The following is a 24083-nucleotide window of genomic DNA, read 5'->3' as shown; positions in this document are numbered from 1 at the left end:
TTTATTTCTGGCAGGTGTATGCTATTAGGACATCACTTGCGACCTGCGAGGTTTGGGAAAAATATTACATCTAAGCTGTGTTGTTGGATTATTGTAAAGAGTACATAAATAGCCATGTATATTCATCCCTTTTTCTCATCTCAGAGGATGTTTCTGTTGTATTTTTGCTGAAAAAACTGCAATACAACCACTGTTAATTATTTGGATATTCAATTAATATTCTGTATAAATGAGTTTACAAGATCTCCTATCCATTGACGAGTACTCACATAGTTACATTCTTGTTTTGTGTTTTATTTTAAAACAATATCCCCAAAATATATGTCCACAGACGGAGACTGCAGTAAGATTGAATGATTTTAAAAAGACAGAATGGTCATATAGATTGTTATCTAGTCAAAATTAAATGAACACTCAAAACAGGGTATCTATAACCAAATAATAAGCAACGACTAATTTTCAAACACAAAAACTAGCCTGAGCTTCAAAAATATACATCCTCCGTCTTTTAATACTCGCAACGTTTGTTAGTTTCACGCATGCCAATGCACAACTTTGATCATTTATATCTTCAATTCTCTTTATGCGAAAATTATAAAAAGTTGATATTTTAAAAATACACATTGAGACGATTCTAACAAGATCCCACATGACTATGTTTTATCTTATATAAAAACACTACGAATAGTCAAAGTAGATTATAGGAATAGTGGCAAAAGTCCAAACGTTGCGAGTATTAAAAGACGGAGGATGTATAATTTTTAGTTTTGGGCATTTAGTGAATTATGTTTTAAAGGGGTATTTGGTGAAATAAGTCAAAATATAGGGGTATTTAGTGAATTTGAAAATAAGCTAACGGATGACTAATGGCGCATCATTAGTAAGGGTAATTTGGGTATTAAGTCATTTGTGAGGGGCATTTGGTGAATTTCTGAAAGTCGAGAGCATTTGGTGAATTCTGCAAAAACTCGGGGTATTTCATGAAAAATCCGTTGATTATATTTGGTAATTAAAATTTTAAATAGACGTCTTCATAAACTCCTTATTCAGTTTCTCTTTCTTCCATGTTTTAGGTATCGGCTTCCCCTCCAATGCTCCTTTATCTTCATGGACTTCATCCTCGACCCTTAAGAGTTCACCAGTTAGTTTTATACGAATCACAAGGCTGTAAATGAAATGAAAGAAAACCAAAAGCTTAGGTGTGGGGGAGTTGTTCAAATGACTGTTTGCACATTGTTACGTATGGAAAAACAATGTATTTTGATACTAATTTCTACAGATTCATTCAACTTCTTTCAATTATTGTCGAAAAAATACAAGCATGATTCTGCTAAAGCTACAAGTCTACAACTACAAGCTACAAAAAATATATACAACCAGAATATGGACCTCTAGTAAACATGTTATCCTTTTTTAAGGTTCATTCTCTGCCATTCAAATAATCCAGAAGCTTCTAATTCTTGAGGGGATAGCAACTCATGTTCTGATGATTTGTTTCCCAGCACCCTTGAGATTATGACCAGGAGTTTTTGACATGCGTGTCTTTCATCCAACTTCTCCAAATCGGTGTGTTCTGTTGCATGATCAGACCATGGCTGGAAATATGACCTGCACACAAAACACATGGTAGTCCACGAGTTTAGCTCAAACAGATTTCAGAAAGTTACCATTATACACAATTGTTGCACTAGAAAGTTATTAGAAAGTTTAGGGTTTAGAAAGTTTTGAAAGAAGGGGGGAACCCAATGTGGCCCTGTAATATTGCCAAAAGATATAAAACCTGTGTTGAGCTAGACAAGATAAACAAACAATGATGAGTTGTTGAACAGGAAGCCACGAAAGTTATTATATTCAGGATTGAGAATGGCAGTACATGTAAAATAAATAAAAAACGAGTACCAAAACCAGGAAAGGAAATGAAGAAAAGAAAGGCCAGACAAAGAAGAATACAGTAGCATCTTACCATCTCCAGGAAGGATTAGCTTCAGGAGGACAGGATATCTTAGACCAGAGAGATGTCATCGAATTTTGAGGGTTTGTGCAAATGGCTTGGCCTGACAAATCACCTGCATAGATAAGTAACATAGAACTTAAGAAACCAATAAAAAGGTTTAAAAATAGAAATAGAGGAAGCCCCATGAGCAGATACATAAAATAGTCTAAAGGAGTAATGGGTAAAAGCTGCTTTCCGTAATCGAATTTTAGCCTCCTAAGTGGTTTTGTATAGTCGTATAGAAATACTACAGTATCATCTTTGCATATAATGGTCTTCGATCAAGTATCTCATTTCCCTTTCCCTCCCCTTGCCCTTTCAATTTCCGGTTCCTTGTTATAACTTTTTTTTCTGGCAGGGGGATCAGTTCCAATAATTCGATGGAGTTAAAGGAATCTCAATTCGGATTTTAAACCATTTATCTCATGAGTGATGATTCATTTATTATTGTTTCTCATGATTAATGTAGTAACTGCTATTGCATACCTTCAGCATCATATGATCCATCAGCAAGGAGCAAAACTGAGAGTGCTGCAACAACTGAAGGCAGCACCAGACATTTCATGCCAAGAAGCTGTTGAAGATGAAAAATTGCTGCAGCCAAGACTTCTTTAGAACCGGACACAAGTTTGCTTTCTCCACCTTCGCTTTCTAGGTGTTCTACAAGTGATTGCAAAGTTCCACCATTGTCTCCTCTCGAGATAAAACTAGGGCTGAAGACACTGTTGCTGAATGAAACCCTCCATAGAATTACAGAGGCCACAAGCCAACGTACAAGTGTTGAAGTTAGAGACTCTTCTCTTATGTGTTCCTCACCTTGAGCACACACTTTGTGCGGAAAAAATTGTGTCTGCCGCAACACCTTCCGAGAATCGGTACGTAGAGCAGTAGAAACTGCCCATGTTAGAAACTCTGAGAACTCTTTCAAGTCCTTCAGGAAAAAGAAGTTACAAAGTCATTAAGTGCAACATTTTACATATGCATCTAAAACCAACCAAACTCATCAATCTTTCAAGTAAGGTTAAAGAAAAGTAACAAATCATCCATACAAATAATCAGACAAACCTTTGTCACACATGACATTCTTCTCTTTTCTCCTTAATAAAAAAGAAAATTTCTTTTATAAGATGCAACATAAACACCTTCATTACCACGTTGTGTTTTCCTTCAATAGTAACAACATCATGGGTAACCACCATTACTATCGCTTCTCTCTAATCTACTACCATAACAAAGCAAAACAAAAACAAGTCTGATGCATCTAAATAAAACAATAAATTCATTGACATTTTAACGGCAGATTTCATGCTAGAACCAAGTTCTGACAATCGTAAGAGAAAAACACGCACACAGTCATACACAAACAGAAAAAAGAGGAGGTAAGGAAGCCTTTCTAAAGCACATTTCAAGCAAATGAGGGAAAAAGAAAATATGGCACCAGAAGCAATAAAAATCTCAGACGAAGTTGCAGGCTAATAAGTATGAAATGCAAATATACACTAATTTTTTGGGCCAACAAAATGGATTTGCTTCCATTTAATCAAAAACCACTGACTGAGTCCGGGTGCAAACATGGGAGCCATGCGATGACACAATCAAGGTCTAAATTTGGTGGGAAAGTACATAAATACATGCAGCCACCCAGCCCTGCCCCCAAACCAATACAAACACAAAGGCTTTGTTTTGTTCACCTTGTTTACATTTACTTCGGGACAAATTAGTTCAGATAAGGGTTAATAAGGGCTACCCAAGTCCAACATTACAACCAAAAATAAGTTGGTAAGTTCATCTTCGTGAAAATCAAGTAAACAGAACGCACCCAAGGAAAGTAAAAGGGAACATGCTTAACAGGCATCAAGAGAATACCAGGTCAGAAATTGTTGTTGGAGGTGCACTCATAAGTATGGCTTTCAGTCCATACTCTGCACAATCACCAAATTTGTCATTATTATGCACATCAACAGCCTGATATAGTTGATATAAACTCCGCATGGATGGCGTAAGTGGTGGTTGGTACACACTCCGTTCTTGTGACATCTTCAAGGCTGTTACGATTATTTCTAGAATTAAAATAACCAATGACTTAGTCTCCAGTGCCAACTTTGAGCATTTAACTAACAGATTTAAAAGATGACACGAAAGATCAGAAAGTTGCTCAATTGCATGTTTCTGCAACCATTCCATAGTGCCTCTGGATGATACGGTCTCATGAACTACCTACATAATGAAAGGGGAAACGGAAACGGTTAATACATATCCTCAATGGTAAGGGCCAATAACTAGCATCATAATAAGAAGATTAAATGTTTCAGAGTGAATAGCTCAGAGAGGACATCAGCTCAGGTTCTTGAGAATAGAAACAGCATGTAGTTTATTCAGGAAGTATTTCCAACACAGTATAAACTCTTGAGAGAAAACAACTCAAACAAGCAGCCAACAAAACCTTTAAGACAAATACAACTAACGGTAACAAACACTAGCAACCCACCATAAGGATAGGAAGGTAGTAACACATCAAGCTGAAAATTGATACCAGTTGGTGAAGCATATGATTGCAAAAAACAGAGCCTACTTCAACAAACACATGCTGCAGAAAAAAACTATGTAAACAGCATATATAAACAGTGGCCTCATTTCGTTTTTCAGATTTCTCTTTCATGTATTGCTTCTCTCTTCTTTATGGGAAAATTTTGTAAAAGATAATCCAACCTTTAGCCGACCTTCTAAACACAGTATTATTTTTTATTAGTTCAGGAATAATCCAAGCTTTGAAGGGTATCTTCTCAAAACAGGCTTTGACCTGGTGATAACCCACTTTTTCTTTCTCTCTCCTTCTCCCCCTCCATGGCAGCCTCTCTCCTCCTCCACAACCTGGCACCTTTACCCAAAAAAAAGTTCACCTGCAACTAAGGTTGTAGGTAAAATGTACTGTTTTGGGAAGATATCCCCCACAACTTGGATTATTCTTAAATTAATCAAAGATGGTACTGTTTTTAGAAGACCGGGCAAAGGTTGGATTATCTTTTACAAAATTTCCCTTTTTTGTGTAATTATTTTGCTTGAAAAAGAACGATTACTCATAGCCAACTAGATGCCAAAAATCAAACATCTCAGTGAAAAAGAATCCAGTCAAAATTAACTGTCAGAAGAAACTCAGCTCCAAAAGTCCAATTTAGAAGCCTTAAGACTATAAAACCGAGCATTGAGGAGGGCATTTCTTCTAGCCTCTAACCCCCCCCCCCCCTAACTATCAGATCTGCCCCCACTTCTCTAAACATAGGAACATACAAGACTATACCACCACTTGTATCAACCACTTTGTCCAAGTAATAAAAAAAATTGTTGAGTTAATTATACAATGATTCTGTGCAAACACTGTATAATATGTTGCAATATTGGTGAATGGTGCCTAGGTGTATAGTCATTATTCCAGCTACCAACTGACCCAGCTAAGTTATTCTCGTCCTGTCCTACTTTAAGCGAAGACATGGTTTCTGTACACTGGTTTAAAGACGTCCATCTGAATGGCATCCCAATTCTGACGCTTCTCATAATTTCCTGTAACTTTTTACTGCACTCCAGAAACCCACAAGTCGGACATCTGTCAACAGAAGGGCAGTAATTCTTTCAATAGCCCAGCCTGCTAGACAGGCAAGTGAAGAAATTCAGTAAATCAACCACAACGCAAATGTAGCCAGCTGGCTGACCAACACTAAGAAACTTTGGTTCAGAGGGACTGCGGTAAATCCTTCCCATGAAGTATTTCATTGCAATGGTATTGAGTTTATCATCCCAAAAAAAAGCTGATTCCCTCATCACCCTCCAACCCAGAGCCTATGAAAAGAACGGAAAAAAGAAGTGTAAGATGAGACAGGATGAAAACAACTGGAGCGCCCAGTCCCTCGGTAAGGTGGTTGCAAAGGGAACACCACAAACAATTTCCAACTCCCTTGGAAAAAGTTGAAAAACAACACAATAATGGCATACATCAGTACAATATATCCTACATAGCATTAATCCAATCTTCCATAATATTCAACATTCCCCTAATGCCTCTAAACAGACTCCTGCCTGACTGCCTTGAGACTGAGAAAAAGGGCCACGCATACATAGCCTTACCCCTTCAATGACAATAAGGTTGTTTCCAGTTGACACTTGATTCGATAAACAATAACCATCCACAATTAAACAATATATAAGAAGCACAAGTTCTAAACTCGAGAAAGATATTAATACTTTAAGGCCAACACAAATCAAAATCATGTGTTTTATGCAGTCATACAACCATACCATTACATTTAACATGCCGCCATCTGTACAAGTTCCTTACAAAAATGTGAATAGATAATCTTAAAGTGCAGATTCAATGGGAAAAAAGAAATACAGTTCATTACATACCTCAAGTAAAACTAGCAACTGCTTAGAGAAAAATATATCTCCACCGTCAGTATGAATCATAGATAAGGCAAAAGCTGAACATAACCAAGAAATCAGACAACAGTTCTCAACCAGATAACAGGCTGTCTTCTGCACTCTAACACACTTCTTCAATACCTGCAAAATAGATAGTAATGAAGGAAAAGTCCATAAGCTAGCAGAAAAATATTTTTGCTATTTTCATAGGAATGTTGAACGACCCAGAACAGAAAGTACACATACAGGAAGTTTAACATCATAAGAGTAACTACCTTGGGGGAGAAAATGGCTTTCGACATGCAAAATAGCTACTATACAAATCAATGTGCCCTCACAATATTAAGCCATAAAAATATTGATATGAAGTCTTTTGTTACAACTTACAAGAACTGGAAAGGAGTGGAAACAGAAAGAGGATATGGTGTCCTCAAGGAGAAACACAAATAAATATTTACAAATTATCCCAATTCCTTTGAATCTCCCCCCTTATGACTTGCAAGAACCAATCATGAATTGATAATAAAATAGCAAACTAAAATATACCTCCTGGAAATATATACATATGTATATTAAGCAAAAAATTGAAAACAACCAATTATGATTTGTCTGATTGATGCAACAACAACAAACCCAAAGCCTTATTCCCAAAGGGATAGGTGGACTGTGTGTCTCCATGAATCGAGAGCCTATATCATGTGGTCATCCACAAAGATCCTCCTCCATTCGCTACTATCTAGTGCTACATCCTCTTGTGAGCTCACTTTCTATATGTCCTAACTCCTTTTTCCAAGTCATCTTTAGCCTTCCTCGACTGTGTTTGAGATCTCCATTACCCCAACCCTCCCAGTTCCTTACCAGTGCATCTTCAGATCAACATCTAACATGTCCAAACTATCGTAGCCGGTTCTCGCTTATTTAAAACTCAATATCCTCAAGTCCAACTTTCCTCTGAATTCTTAATGCTATCCCACAGGTGTCCCCGCATATCCACCTGTAACGTAAACATCTTTTAGACTCGTATTTTGAATGTGCTCCCTTCTAAATGCCCAACGTTATAACCCCACATAATAACCTCGTTATCATTGACGTCCTATAGAATTTCCCTTTAAACCTTAAAGGTACACAACGATCACACAATAACCTAGGCTCTCCATTTGAGCCACCCCGGTCAATGTCTTCATTTCTTTATAGAATCTATTTGAAGTACTTAAGGTTAAAACATTCACTAATAGGTAATTCCTCAGCAACCAACGTCACAACATCTTCACTTAGCCTCCTACATTGCTGAAATGGCAATCATGACTTTGTTTTACTCCTACTAAGCCTGAACCCTCTATATTCTAGTTTTTGTCTCCATCACTCTAACTTTGCGTTAAACCCAGCTTTCTCGTTTATCATTCACTTAAACAATAGCATCCACAAATGACAAACCCCACTAGGAAAGGGCTTAGGGAAGATCCTTGGTGTTATTGAATTGTAATAGGAAAATCCTTTGTTTTCCTTCAAGAGTTTTTGACATTTGTTTTTGCATCCTGATACATACCCTTATCATTAAATCATTAATATCCTTATCATTGACTAGGTCAGTGCTTACATGATATTCCCTTCTTTGCCATTGCCTACCAAAAGACCTCCCTTAGTACCTTGCCATACGCCTACTCTAGATCAATATAGATCATGTGTAAGTCCTTCTTTCTTTCCCTATAATACTCTATTGTTTTGCCTTATAAGGTGGTTAACTTCTGTGATACATCGTCCCTGCATAAACCCAAATTGATTCTCCAAAATACTAGCTCATTTCCAAAATTATGCTATATTACTCTCAGCCACGATTTCATGGCAAGACTCATAAGCTTTATCCCTCGATAATTTGAAGAATCGTGTTTATCTCCTTTGTTGTTATAAATAGGCACCAAAGTGCATCTCATCCAACCGTGTTCTACTTGTCTGATTAATTCAAAAGGTAGCTTTCCATGGTGGATTCTCATAATAATTCTGAGGATACTTAGCTTCTGAGAATAGTCGTACAAAACACAAGTCCCTGACTAAAACAAAGTTGGTGGTCAGGGTTCACTTTGTTTATGTTAGGGAGTTATTACAAAATTCTACATGAACAACTCTGAAGTCTAAGTTTCCTCAAAAAAAACTCTGAAGTCTAAGCAGCGATTTGAATTATGAATACAAAAAAAGTGGTACCCGGTGAAGCAGGCAACAAGAAACATAGTGGGGTATCTGTAAAGCTGACAACATTGGAGAACACTTTCATCAGTCCATATGATGCACTTTGCTCCTTGACTTTTGTTACTTTTTTAAAGAGCATCATCAACACAATACATTGCAGAAAGAACAACCAGAACATCCCCAAAAAATGCATCCCTCGTAACTTCCATGAATCCATGAGCAAAAATAACCAAAGAAACAAGAAATCATTCACATGACCACAACTCACCCGAAGAATTAATTCCTTAGACTCAACATCCGAAAGAGGTGAAGCATAAACACTCAGTATAATTTCAAGCACCGAGTTCCGAATACATATTAGAGCATCGTCTTCGGAATTTATCCCTGCGTAAATCAGATGAAGCATCCACAGCCTGTCTGTTCTGTAGTTCACAGAGCTACTCCAGATAAATTCATGAAACAAAGGTATGGACTGCAAAAAAATTAGAATAATGAGCAAGCAACCTTGAGGATAAAAGACGTATATTAACCACATTAGCACAATAAAACGGAAAACTGAGAGTTGATTTAAGTTTTGTAGTAGATACCTTCAAATTTATCCGAGATGAGTGCAACAAGAACTTGCTTATGACTGGATAGTGCTCATGACAAGGATCCAATAAGATAACAGAAGCTTCTGCAACAAAAACAGCAAGAATGGTGGGAATTTTTTGCCATGGATCTTTTATTCCGTTCTGTAAATATGTCAGCAAAAGCTTAAGCCGCGTCACTTCCCTTTTTTTCTCACATCTCTGCCATCAGCAACAAATATTAGTATTGTCAGATTTTTCAAAACACAACTGATGAACAAATAAATGATAACAAATCAGGTAAATATGAGAATGTCAACAAAATCAAGCCATATAGTAGTCAACGTTGAATAGGATCCTAAGTTACAGACTCTACTTTGACTTCTTATCACTTACACTCACTGTCTCAACTCTCAAAATAAATCTCGCACTTCGCATTCTGGGATAACTTGAATTAATCGGATACTTAATTCTGACAGTAACATAGTTGATTTTCTTCTAGATAGAAATGAAGAGAGCCAAAGAAAATCAGTCATATGAAGATAGCAAAGTTTTGTAGAGCTTCGGACATAAATTCTTCCTAAAGTAAAGAGAAGCCTTCAGATCTACCATATATCGGTCCGGCACATCATGGACGTTGGACAGGGTTGTCAACCAATAACCAAAGAGAAGCTAAAAGGAAAAGTTTGCCTCGGATGACACTTAGGGAGGAGCTTGATTTCTAAACTACTGTCATATAATATATTGAAGGTTGAGTGTGGTTAGGAAAATATCACTTCCAGAGAATTTCAATTGTCTACTTATCCACAATTTGTCACCTCCTTTAAGCCCCAAAAACCCAAGCTTAGTCTGGAGCAGAAAATACGGACAACATTTCATAAAAAGACCAGATAAACTTGTCCAAATATGCCTAGAAGATGGAAAAAATAGTTCAACAAAAAGTTCACTGATCTCTCTCTCTCTGATAACAAAGCACATAATCATCAAGAGGAAGCATCATGTGAGGTCTTGCTATTGACAACCAATCTATAGAGTGAATTCTATCCAAACCATAATTATAGTAAAAGCTCAAAATTTTGAATTGAGCTTGGTTTCTGAGGTTACTAGGAAATTAGGTGAAAAAATAAGTTACGGAAAAATTGGAAAACAGGAACCAATTTTCCAGGACTCTGCAGTCTGCATACCCTTCTATCAGACTTGTAAGAGAAAGAAAAGGAATCGAGCAATGAACCAAGATTCACAATTTTCACACCCATAATTATTATACAGCATCAACATTTACCCGTAGAACGCGAGTTCCATAAGATGATAAGAGATAATAAAGTCACTCAATGGCACGACAGACAATTAGAAAATCCATATATGTCCTTTGATGGGAAAACGTTAGAGTACAAAAGACGCCATGGAAGCATTTACATGTCCACCATTCTCACAATGCTTTTACAGAGCTAGAGTACAAACTTGAAGTTGGAGAAGTTGGCGTGTTCTCTAATTAGAGATGAATTTTAAATCTACCCTGTTTGTGTGAAAAGGAGCATGATCAACATGAGAAAAGTACTCACATCACCACAAAGTGTGCCTTATAAAAGAAGGTTATTCTCCATCACCAAATGCTGGGAAGAAATTTTAATAGCCTATTGACAAAAGCTAAGATATAGCTAAAACAATTCCTACACGCCAAAATAAGTCAAAGATCATAGACTCGTAGCTTGACACTTGGAAGATACTAGTTTTATGTACCAAATCAAAGGCATCACAAAGCAGTTGAACCAGCATGAAAACCGAAATTCCCCCCATCCCTAATTGCTCGAAAATACTTAATACGAAAGCTAAACAGAGAAAACAAAAAGGGATAGCACGAGAAGAGGTGCATATTTGTCTTATACTCCGTAGATGATAAAAGACCACAGAAAATTTTGTGAGAGGGTCAGCTTTGTTACCTATTCATTAGCCAAACACCCAAATGTTTGATGACAATTCTTAGACAAAGTGCAATTTTCATCTAATATTAAACAAAAAATTCAATAGTGTCCTCCTTTCTCCAACTTGTTACTTTGTTAGTATTTAGCCAATAAGTTCCTTGGTGAGTTCGATACACATTTTTTAACGAAAAAATGATGAGAAATAATACCATAGCCGAATAAATGCATATTCTCTAGATAGCAACTTTTAAGAAATAATTTTAGTCATTCAATAGAATCCTACGCCCAAGATAAGGGAGAAACTACAATACTTAACAGCCACATAAGCTTCTGAGAATTGGCAACGTTACACTGTTATCATACGGATCACATTTTCCCCAAAAGATTTTTAATGGCTAGGAGTCCAACTCCAACATGTGCAGATAGACGATTTCCCAAATACACCAACACTTCAATCACTAAAGCACACTGACACACACCATTCCCATCTCCTCCAACCCAAGGAATAACACCAATATTTTCTTACCTCACCATATGAAAATGTACACATAGACCAAAAGTATGATCCCATTGATGCCCCCAAATACTCAACCTGGAAAACAGGAAATTTTCCTAATAATTCACCAAGACAGAGGACTAGATATGAGATTCCAAGAAAAAAAATTGGCAGATCCAATTACAGGAGTATATATGAATCTCTTAGGCAGCCAAATCCAATTAGATATGGCTGAAAGGTCTTTAGTCACGCCAATAATTAGAAATCAGCTTAAGAAGGGAAAAAAGTGGGCAAGCTAATATGCTTCGCACACTAAGAACATATTCAAACACCAAAAGGTACGAATGGCCCTTAAATCTAAAGCCTAAAGTGGACATGTTCATCTCTGAGGCATCACTAAGTCAAAAGCAACAAGAGGAGATGCAACTGTTTGATAACAGTTCACCAACTTCTGTTTCTCCTTCCTGGTCCATTATGGGAGTATGTGGATTTGCTTGGCCTAGAAACCTGATACACTAAGAAACAACAAAAGACCCTGACTGAGATGGCTGAAAATGTCAGATGCAGGAAGGACTGGGTGTTTTGAGCCTTACCCTACCCAACCAAAAAAATAGAGCACCCTAAAAACTCAGATAAGAAAACAAAAACAAACGAATACAATGAACACTAATAGACTAAGAAATAGTATGATGAATAAAGTTCTCGCTTTGCAAGCTCCATCTGAAAGAATACCTTACTACAAAACCTAAGTTCATAATTTATTATGTATGAAGCATAATATATTCCACATTCTTCAAGTTTTCATATTTGAAGAAACACAAAGAGAGGGGGGGGGGGGGGGGGGGGGGGAAGTCAAATTACCATCAAAGCATCCTTGAATCTCCAAACAACCTCATAAGCTAACTTACGTATCCCATCTTCAGGTGATCCCATGCTGACCAACGCAATAGCAAGTAATCCTAAGCCAGCAAGCTCTACAGGGTCCAAGAAGCCCATTGTCAAGCTATGAATGGAGAAGGATAAAACAAAGACTGGATCATATCGCTCCATCCTTCCGATTTCTGTAGAGTGCCCCTACACAACATACCACCAAATAACTATTTTCAGAACAATAGCATGATGGAAGTAAAACCATCAAGATGGAGCCAAGTAAACAATTTGAATGTATGTAATAGATACCTCCTCAGTATCTCCGACTCTATCTTGATGAACATTGTCTTTGAACGGTGACTTTTCAGATGTCCTTCCATAAGGAAAACGTAGGACAGTCTGAATCACTAACTTCGGGTTAATGGGTAGATTATCCCTGAACTGACTTCGTTTGCAGTCTTCTTCCATATCTTCCATACCATTCTTTAAGAGAATACTATTCATTGTGAGTTCTTTTCCAACTCTCAGAGCACTTCCCCATAGGTAATCCTGATCGGAGAATATTTTGTCACCCATCCCCTCATCAGCATAAATTTCTGAAAGAAGGCTATGTATCTCCAAATCAATTTCACTAACTGTAGCGCCATAAGTAGTCAAAAGTAGCAAAGATAATTCCCTTAAATTTACACCCAAGTCGTCTTCAGAAACTGACCTACACCGAGTAGCTCTTAAGTGAAAGAGTAGTCTAAGTAACTTGATGACCTCCAACTGAGACTTGTATCTGTCTGATTTTTCCAAATTGCTCCGTCCTGTTGGAACAACTAGTGTCCTCAAAAAGCTAGATAGGGGCTTTACAACCATCCCAGATGAGGTAAAAGTAGTTGAGTCAGTAACAGTAGCAACAGTTGAAGCCAACTGAGAATGCCCAAGAAGCAGCTGGAGAATTGAAATAGTAGGCAAATTCCCATCAGATAGAGAAGATAAAATATGCCGAAGATTTTCAAGTGTAGCAGGGTCCCCAAACCTATGAAGAAGAGAAACCTTTACCATCTTTTCGATAAAGGGAAGTGAATCCATCTGTAACAAGATACTATGCATGTTTACTACCAATCTAAAAATGCATCTGAGTGTAAACATTTCAAGAGATCTCAACAACAAACAGATGGGAGTCTTTAGGCCAGAATTATCAGAGGGAGATGGAACTTTTTTCACAACATGTTGCCAAACGCATACCAACATATCTAAGAATCTTACTCTAAATGAGTCTTCACTATTAGAGCCCCCAAAAGATTCCTCCTCTATATCATGAGCTTCACTTGTTAAACACTTCTGACCCTCTGAATTACCCTCTGAGAATACAAGTACCAAACAAAGAGAAATTTTAGCTACAACTCTGTTGATTAAGTTTGTCAGCTGTTCAACTGAGAAAGAATCAATATCTTTTATATTAGAGTCCATGAAATCATCCAACGTGCAAGAAATAGGGCAAAGTGAGCACAATAATTTCAATCGCTTATTTTTATCATCCCCGCTTGAGGAGAAGTACCAGTGTAACATGTGAACCGCTTTCTGAAGGAGACTGCTGTTAAAAAGATCATGAAGATTCTCAACAGAACAAGGCAACACATTACCATATTCCACCTGAAATACAGTTTTAGACACAAAGTCTTTCCAGTTAGAAAAACCATCTAAGAGAAGCCTTGAATAAGAATTTAACATGAATTCGACATCCAAAACAGAGTACTCTGTGAGTTTTGTCCAGGAAAAGCTTATGTATAAGGATGCAGCAGGCAGAAGCATCAAACACTCCTCGTCTGAAAGCGACTTATTACAGATCTCTTCTGCTGCGTTGACAATAGGGATAGTGTCTTCACTCATAATATTTGAGAACAGCTGACCAAAAACTTGTGAGTGTAAGGCACTCATCTCAATTATTAGAAACAAAATTTTTGCCTTGGTATTGTCAGTTCTGTGAAGACAGTGTGAAACTATTCTGACGGGAGTGCTAGCTATCACTCTAGTTATTTCCATGCTGAATGGAAGAAAATCTTGCCTATAAATCAGGCTGCGAGCTGCATTGAGAGCTTTAACCAAACATATGTCTGCAAAGTCAGTTTTGAGACAAGTAGCAAAGTCAAAAGCCTTATAATATATGCTTTTGAATAATGTAGCATCAAGGCATCTAAATTCAGTTGCCCAAAACAAGTCATTCAGCTCAACCCCGATATTTGGAGACTGCATACATTGAGACAGCATGCTAAAAGCTCCACAGGCAATAGAAAACGCCAAACATGAGGGAGAGACATCATAGGTTCCAGAAATCATGGACTCAGAAATTTCCACAAAAGAAAACATCCAATTTGCCAATTCAAGCAACTCGATGGGTGAGCTAAAACGCATCAAAGAAATAAGAGCACATAAGATTGGAAAGAGGGTTGTATCACCAGATATATACCACAGTTTGAACTTCCGCTTAAAGTTAAAAAATATCCACTGCACAAATTTCCTAAACACCTTGATAATGTTTTCCTTGCACTCAATATAGAATGACGCAAGTTCCTTGCTACACAGAGCTAACAAGTGATCAGAAGCTGTAGTCAATAACTTCAAAACATGAAGTTCTATCTTACAAATTCCTTCTCCACTAAGACATAGAACACCTTCTGCGCTACCCCTTAAGAACTCTTTGGTTAGTTTATAATCACGGTCAAATGGAAACGATAATGCTGCAGTCACTGCAGGGTGACGAAAGACCGTTGTGGCTACTTCTTGAAGACATAGTGAGAGAGGAAACGCTGCATTTTTTTCTAAAGAACCAGAATCGAATTTCAGAGTAGACAATAGGGCTAAAATTTGTTTCACAAGCACGTAGCATAGTTCAGCCTGCAATTCCTTCTGTTCAGATCGTTTCTCTCTATAGGACATCTGTATCTGATGAAACCAAAAGAGGATCAGCCTCAGTGAAGAAACAATTTGCTCAATTTCTAAGCTCGACACCTTAGCTACAAGCAACTCCTTGATTTCTGAATGATGTTCCAGGCCACAGAAGATAATTGCAGGGAATAATACATAGAACGGTGCCTCTTTCAGCCAAGAACCAAAAACAACAGAGGCATACTCTATCTCCTCGAAATCATTCCCCAGAGCTTTAATTGAAGTCTGTTTGTCATTATCTTGAGTCAGTTGACTAGATGTCATGACACTCATTCTAAGACCTGAATAGAACATATCAGGCCACAGCTTAGATACACGTTTCATAAGGTTCTGATCAAGGCAGAAATAGTCCATCACAGAACGGTTAAACCCAGCAAGTTTTCCAGAAATAGCCATAACTGATGGTAAATTATCTAATATATCATCAGGGTTAGTGCACGCTATTGTGGAGCATAATGCTTTAGATATTCCAAATGCATCGATGCTTCCTGCATTCAAGAGCTTTTTCACCTCAGCAAGTGTATTTGTCAATGAGTTCTTCTTCCGAGAAACTCTAGCAGTAGAACCGTCATTGCAAGTTTCATGATATAATATGCTCCGTGAAAATAGAAACAATGAGATCATTGGTCTCCACTCACAGCAGGAATCTTCAACATCTGCTACTGCAGAGATATGGCTCTCAATTCTATCTGATAACAACTGATGAACAACTGCAGCTAACACTCCGGCATCAATCTATCAAATTAAGGCAGTCATGTTATATTACGAACAGAAGCTTGCAATGAAAAGCTACAGTTCAAATATTTACCTGAGTTTCCAATAGATACTTTAACGTGTTACAGACATACAAGGATATCACAGATTTCTCTGGCAACGTGAATGTTTCAGATCCAGAACTGAGCAGCCTCAGGCACTTTTCCAGAACACAGGCTACAAGTGGGCTAAAATCAATGTCCGTTTCTGCCATGGGAAGAAAACATCCAACCTTTCAGAAAAAATCAGAAACATGACCATGTCAACCATTCATTCTATTAGCCAGGAATAAGATCCCTCATAAGTTATCCACTAAACGTGCACCATCACCCCCCCCCCCAGTTAACATGTCATAAAGAAATGCAAGTAGGCAGCTGAAGCTTAATACAACAACTCAACCAGACATCTTCAAATCCGTAAATGTCAATATAGAAAGAAGTAGCAATTATATAAATGACACCTTTTTCACAAATCACAGTATTCCATTGGTCCTTTCCTCATTCCTTTCCAGTTATATTCCCCTATGATACGCTTCAGACTAGCAATAATTGCAGTGCGGAAAACAATTAGATGCAAACATTGACAAATTCGACAACATATTCAAAAACCATAACAATAATTGCTAGCATCAAAACTTATTACATAAACAAGGAACCATCAATCATGCAAATAACCAGGATTTTCATTAATGGCGAAGAAGCAGGAAACTCATACTCCCTCCGTCCGTATTTAAAAGTCCCATCCCCCCCCCCCCCCCAACACACACACAAATCTTGTCTCTATTTAAAAAGCTGATTTCTCCATTATCTTCTTTTTTATTTACCTTCAATCAACCAAACTCCTTTTTCTTTTTCATTGACCTTAAATCAACCAAACCCCATTTTCTTCCCCTTTTTTATCCATGTTTAATCAACCAAATCCCACTATCTTTTTTTTAATTAACAATTCCTAAATACGCATGAATTGGAAAAGCGGTACTTTGAAAGAGGGAAGGAGGGATAAAAAACAGAAGGAAGAAAAATAGAAAGGTAGAACTTCACATTTTGTCGATGTGCAACACTGCAACCAAAATATAAATATGTTACTAGCCAATTCAGGTTAACAAGCAACTCTACTCACCAAAGTTCCAGAATAGACGTACCTAATTATACGACCATTCAAACAAAATGTGGAAACACAAATTTGGACGAAACCAGGGATTCATCCATGTAGCTGATCCAAAGTAGACGGCAGATTACATTTCAATTGAAGCATTGAGGTAGTAAGCACCCTGTCCTTGCCACCATCTCCCTGCCCTTCCCCTCCATTCTGTATGTGTTTATTCTAGATCTATGTCGTTCACTAGTTTCAACTATTTAGTCGTTACTCGTTAGTCTCCAAATTCCACCCGCCCCCCACTCTCACAATCTTACTGCTTTAACAAAAATGCTTACCTAACGTTTCTTTCAAAGGGTCTCATGCATAAGCTGGGTGCACGTCAAGACTTCCGTGAGTCTTTATGGGATATGTCATAGTATATCAATGGCCTTTATGAGAAGGATGACAAAATGAAAAAATGGAGCGAGTTTCTTCAGATTTGGGTTGAGTAAGCCATCGTGTACAAGCTTTTCATTATTCCTTTTACTACATGGCTACATGCAGGGTGTCTTTTTTACTGATGTTAAGGAAAACAGACTTTTCACTAGTCTTAATTCGTTAGAGAAGGCTACATAATTTAACCACCCAAAAGCAGTACACTTAAGTTGTCATTTTAGTTATTGTCGGACAGACATATCAATGAAACTACTACTCATAAACTCCCCTTTCTTAGACACCTCCTCCCCTTCCGCTTCTACATATAAATTCTGTTGAAAAGCTAAAACGCACCTAATTTCTATAAACAAGTAAAGGTCACTTCTGAATAAAATGAACAGCACGAACGATTACTTGAAACATATATTATGTAACAAATTGCAAAAGAAGACAAGTCCATGATAAATTTTGTTTTTCATTGTTAATGAATGACACCATTTCTCATAATCAAAGAAACGACTCATTGCAACCCCTCGACCTCCGGTCTGAGGCAATAGTCCAACACCAAAGGAAGTTAAGGCTACAATTTTCCATTTTGCAAGAGGTGTAACATTTAAACGGGCATACTAATATATGATTCCTACATATCTTAAGACCAACAAAAGCTTATACCAGGAAAACAAAAGTAGGCAGTGCTTTGTGCTGGTTATTTTCATGGGTTATAAATTGTAGACAGCACTCACAGCACTAACACGCTATACTCAACAACAAATATTATATCTCAAAAACAGGATATCTAGAACCAGAACAGCATAAATGAGATGGAAACATGATCTAGTTTATTAATACCTTTTGTACTTTCTATGTTGGAATGCTGGCACTTCATAACACCTTTTGTGGTTTCCACTTCAGAAAGCTGACACTTCATAATATCCCAATATTTAACCAAGTTATTACCGACGGTTGATATAGCATCGCAAAGAAAAGAAACAACTGACAAAGACTGGAACAATTTCCCCTCTTTGCATTTGCCACTATCATATTGTCCAACATCCCTGTGTAAAAACAAAAACCATGACCCAATTTCACATGGGCTGTGATCAAAAGCACCAGTGCTCATCATTGATGCTTTTGCCAAAACATATGATTGCTCTCTTACATGTTCGATTGGTGAATGTAATGACAAACTGAGAAAACACTGCAGATGCTTGTAGATAGGAGGCAGCATTTTAGCTGAAAAACCTGTCTCTTGTGAGCAGCCAAGGTGTTCTATCAACATGGACAACAAAGATTGCAGCAAAATTCCTGGCAACTTTAGCGGGTTACTCGGAAGAATTTTGAGAAAATCGTATGATGCTTCCAAAATAGCACGAAAGGTCCCCTGAATAAAAACATGAAATGTAAATGGAATCTAAGTCATCATCATGGGCAACAACTGATTATGGATAATCCATAATCCAAGCTATAACAAAAGTGAGTAAACCAATGTCAATGAGAATATTACAAGCAAATGAAAAAATACAGAACCTAGAACTTAGAAAGGGGGGAGGGGGGGGGGGGACAACAACAACCACCACCAGCATGTATCCCATGGGTGGACCAGAAACATTATTATTCACAGTCATACCCTTAGGCCTTAACAAATCGACACCATAAGAGAGGCTTTTAAACAAAGAATCCCAGTGAAAGCATAGTACTAGACTATTAGAAAAGGGGATGCTACTCCATATAAATAAAGAGCTCTCAATAATCGGTAGAAGGAACTCAGGGAGACAGGTAAATGCATGAAAAAGTGAGGAACGATGCAGACCATCTGTCATCCAAGATTATAGCCAGGGGTGCACTAGTTGGGATGAACATCAACTTGCATTTATCCTAGAGCACCATAGATACGTGTCAAGGGCTATATCCTCATTGATCTCGATATGGAGAAGTGTTGTTAGACCAGATGCCCAAATTCATACCACTTATATCTATTAATTACTTACCTGAATCCAAGTGCTTTGTTTATGTAGCCAAACCATCTAAGCCTCAACGTTTTTTGCATCTTGTCCCTAGTAGCATTCATGTCTAATTTAACCAAATCACTTTAGCTTTATTCTGTTTTTCTAGTAAGGCTGTGATCCGAAACAGGCATCATCATCATGCCATCATCAATTCATGAACTTGAGAAGAATAGCCAACACACAAAGAAGAAACAGTGTGCCAGCAGCCCTATAGGCCAAGAAGACAACAGGCTAACCCACAACCCCGCAACGAACAGAGAGTGTAGCCAAAAAGGCAAAACAAAATATATTCAAGAAGAAACTGTGTGACAGAAACCCTATTCCAAAAGCAGATAACAGGGTAACACACAGCCCCATGACGGAAGTAACCAAAAAGAAAATATATCCAAGAATCTCAGTCAATGGAGGATTCCTAATTCCAAGTCCTCTATTACGGTTATGTCTTACTAGGTAATGAAATTATTATTCTATCTAAAAGTACTCTTCAATACTAATTTACTTTGAATTCAGATACTGAATTGAATATGGGCACAATCTATTGGGTGTGTTCAACAAAAAACACAACCTAAATATTCTACACAGAATAATATTAAATAAATCTTGTAAACTTCTATAGTTGCCGATGATTCATCAGAATTCATGATATGTATGTAATCTTGTAATAATTATTTTTTTCCAATTTTTATCTCATTTTGAGATGTGAAAGAAAATCATGTCCTTGTTAACTTATCATTCTCTGTACCAGGGGAGTTACCAGAATATAAATTTAGAGGGGACCTAAAAAATTATCAGTATCAGATTTTCCCCCCACTAACCTACCATGTCATAGGTTATTCAATGTAACAGGTATGAATAAAATATATTTTCTAAAATCGAAAAACAAATCAAGATTTTAACTTTGATGTTTCACAAACCCTATCTTATGATTGTAAGAACCCTAGAAAAGGCAGATTCACCATGAATTGTCTTCTTTGCAGGAGGGGGAGACAAGTGGACAATTTTGCATTAAATCAGTTCATTTACACTTACAATTAACATACTAAAATCCATAGGGGAAAAGGGACAAAACTGTGGAGGACTGGAGGGATGGTATCTCCAGACAACCATTTAACCAATTCGGTATTGAAAGGGCTAAAAGAAGAGTGAAAAAATTATAGTTTCTTCCCTTTTCTTTGGAGGCCGTGGAGGAGGGAGTATAGGACAGTTGAGTTTCAATTTATTTTATTGTCACCTATACACGAAGAGAGGGCTCAAACTCACGTACCCGTCAATTCAACCACTATAACATTTACGTTGAAGAGAATTTATGAAAGAAAAGAAGTGGAAATAAATAAGTCGTTATCCTATATTTGGTTTTAAGTTGTTTAAGGGTTTGACACAATCCCCCCCCCCCCCTCAAAGGATCCAATAAAAAGACTAGTTTCACTTTTCCACCAAAAGTTGGACACAAAGAAGGCCAATAGTCATTTAATTATACTTCCTTACAATTCCATTCTTAGCAGCTAAACAAATAACTATTTTTGCTATTCCTACTGAGTAATCCAAACAAGTGAAAGACGAAAGCCGATTCATTTGTCAGGTATCCACGGCGTGGGTTCTAGATTATGTTGTAATTTCATGGGTCAAGCCTATTGACTACAAGAATGATGTCAATGGGGAATTGATTAAGACGTACTAGTATAGGAAAAAATAGGCAAGTTTCTATTTCTCTGAAGTTCTGTGCATGTCACTATCTGACATGGCACTGTAGAAAAGCATTTTGGTCACTGTTAGTCAAAGATAACCAAAAAATTATTAAAAAAACTACTCCGTAACAATAAACACATGTATCTTTCTCAAAACTATATGCAACAAGAAACTTACATGATATATTTTGAGAGCTTCAAGCACTTTGCAATAGAAGTACACTTCAGCATCTTTTACAAAATCCAAAGAGAAAGAACTTTCATAAGAACCCCAAATTTCCATGATTTTCTCAAGACTATTTTCATCATCAAACGGGGACACAGTTACCTTCTCCTGTTGTTTTTCACCCTCTGCGGGTACAATGCTTTCAGCACAAGAACTTAACCCTCCCACAAGAATATCTATGTCTTCATTTATGATATTAATCTTTGATTTCTTCTTAGCAGGAGCTTTATGACTGCCTATGCTTTCTGAATCAGATGCTCTTTTCAAAGAAGACCCAGATATCTGATAAATACTACTAATCGGACTCAGTAATGTAAACAATACTTGGGGATCAGGGAGCAGGATCAGAACTTCATCTTGAATCTTTTGCTTCAGTGAAGAGAATCCTTTCAAACTTAAAGCATCGGTGAAGGAGCTTAACAATTTTAATACCTCCAAAAGGAGCCTTAAGGTACCATGTTTGATCAGAAAATCAGAATGAAGTAAGCCTTTGTTGATTACCAAACGATTGAATGGGCGAAGACAGACACATTTCAAAACACTTTGCACATCTGAAGTTTCAAAAGACAATAAATTTTTGGCTTGGGCATCAAGAAAATCCCATGAAATCCCACCTCTCACTGATGAAACCACATTTGCTGCCAATGTGACAGCAGAGAGCCTGCAAGAACTTCTAGTTACAGCCAAAAAAAGAGTAATATCAAATAATCAAGCAAACGCAAGAGGCCAACGAGAAATCTCACCATGTCGATGAAGTATGATCGTCAAGGTTGTATGGGAACTGATCCAAATAAGCCGAAGCAAGTGATGGCCTGCCATTGACAATTTCCAAAAGCAGGCTTCTGTGGTACCCAACTTCAGTTGCTTTAAGCTTCTTCATCAAGTCCACAAGCCGCTTTGGATTTCCCTTTAGTGCACCTTGTTGTCTTTTTAAGTCAGTCATCAATCCATTGGCAGGATCAATGCAGACCATGAGAAGAACCTCATATGCAAGCTTTGCAGCAAGCGCGCCATCTTTCCACGCTGAAATCCCAACTAATTGTTCCAATGTAACACTCCCAAAAAGAACACTCCGAAGACCCGGGGGAACCAATGACTCATGAGTAAGAACCCGATCTCGCAATGTCGATAAAACATAGACCACAGTCTCCTCGTCGTCATTCCCAATCCCTCGAAGAATCCCAGAAAATATTTCCCTCTGCTGCAAAATCCACCTCAATAATCCCGGCTTGCCCGCCTCCAGAAAAGACATCGCGAACTCAATAAAAGAATCCCTAGTCGAATGCTTCCTCTTCTTCTCCAATTTCTTCCTCCTATACTCAGATAGCTTTGGTAATATCGGTAACTTAAAATTGAAAATCTTAACCACCTCAGCCGCCAACAACGAACCACGCCTAACTATTGACGCCATTAACAACAATGCCGCCTTCTGGCGCTTCCCTTCCTTACTATTAAGCTCCTTATAAACATCATTTAACTTCTCCTCAATAATCAATTTCGCAAACTTATCCAATTCTCGACTAATTACTACCCTACCAGGAACATCAGACCTAAACTTCCCCTCAGGATGCCCCAACATCACAGTAATTACTGACATTACATAATACATACCAGCCTTACCTCGCCGCCGATTCCAAACTTCTAGAAGCTCCGTGAACTTCGACGATGCACGGACATACTCGTGCAACAGCTCCCCACCTGAACTCCCCCTCAATAGCTTCATAAACTCCTTTGACCCATCAGAGCAAAGCTTGAGTTCAATTGAACTGATATTCCGGAGTAATTCTCGGATTTTCGCCTCGTGTGACGGCTTCGATTCGAAAGAAAGGGTTTTTACTTCGTCTTCCATTGCTGTAACTTAGAAATGCAAGGATGTTAGATAATTAATAAGAGGGAAATAGAACAAAAAAAAGAGTGAGGAAATAAGTATTACCGTGATCAGCGTCTTCGTATTCGTTGTCTTCTGTGAGTGTTGGTAGGGTTTCCATGGGTTGTTGTTCATCGTCGGAATTTGTGTCCTCCATTGAAGAACGCAGGAAAAGCTCAAAGGGAGGCGAAGTAAGGGTTTTTGAGAGGTTTTGGGGTTCTGCAGTTTAGGGAAACATAAAAGCGGGAGCCAATATTTCTTTTGTTGGAAGTTTGGAACTCACTTTGTAAAACTCGCGGCGGAACCCATATAGGTTGGGTAAGGAGGTTCTCTAAATCTATACTGGTTGTACCATGAGAATGTTATATTAAGTGCAAAGTAGTAATTTCAGTTAGTATATTAAGGTCTAAATGATAATTTTATATAATAAATTGAGTCTGGCTCATAAAAAATAACATTTATCTTTGACTCGTGCGTACCAAATAAATTGGTTGGTATCACACTACTTTTTTTGTACTAAACTACGTGGTTTGATACTAAATGAAAATGCATAATAGTAGTATATCATTTCAATGGTATACCTAGTATAGAATAAGACTTTCTCGTTGGGTAAGTAGCTTTTGTTTTTTTTTTTTTGATAATCAGGTTGGGTA

General features: G+C 37.6%; 1 protein-coding gene across 1 annotated transcript; it reads right to left on the bottom strand.

Moving 5' to 3' along the window:
• Positions 1-1210: 1210 nt before the first annotated feature.
• On the bottom strand, positions 1211-23714 carry LOC110805714 (uncharacterized). Its single transcript, XM_022011338.2, has 14 exons — positions 23497-23714; positions 22307-23414; positions 21516-22224; positions 18496-19027; positions 16190-16341; positions 12757-16116; positions 12439-12651; positions 9178-9381; positions 8859-9062; positions 6392-6547; positions 3860-4210; positions 2480-2924; positions 1964-2066; positions 1211-1608 (listed from the first exon to the last, which is right to left on the bottom strand). Exons 1-14 carry the CDS (start codon positions 23585-23587, stop codon positions 1404-1406), a joined length of 7833 nt encoding a protein of 2610 aa, XP_021867030.1. The 5' UTR covers positions 23588-23714; the 3' UTR covers positions 1211-1403.
• Between the last annotated feature and the right edge of the window lie 369 nt (positions 23715-24083).

The sequence above is a fragment of the Spinacia oleracea genome, chromosome 4 (genome assembly GCF_020520425.1).
Source record: "Spinacia oleracea cultivar Varoflay chromosome 4, BTI_SOV_V1, whole genome shotgun sequence".
Taxonomy (NCBI): domain Eukaryota; kingdom Viridiplantae; phylum Streptophyta; class Magnoliopsida; order Caryophyllales; family Amaranthaceae; genus Spinacia; species Spinacia oleracea.
Note: the sequence above shows the minus strand (reverse complement) of the source record. Positions and strands in the feature narration are given on the sequence as shown.

Excerpts from the sequence above, each read along its gene's own strand:
- LOC110805714 (XM_022011338.2), bottom strand. The coding sequence starts at position 23,587 with ATGGAGGACACAAATTCCGACGATGAACAACAACCCATGGAAACCCTA. Across the intron at positions 4,211-6,391 it reads AGTTGCTAGTTTTACTTGAG|GTAGTTCATGAGACCGTATC; the intron begins GTATGTAATGAA and ends TTCATTATGTAG. Across the intron at positions 2,067-2,479 it reads TGGATCATATGATGCTGAAG|GTGATTTGTCAGGCCAAGCC; the intron begins GTATGCAATAGC and ends TTATCTATGCAG.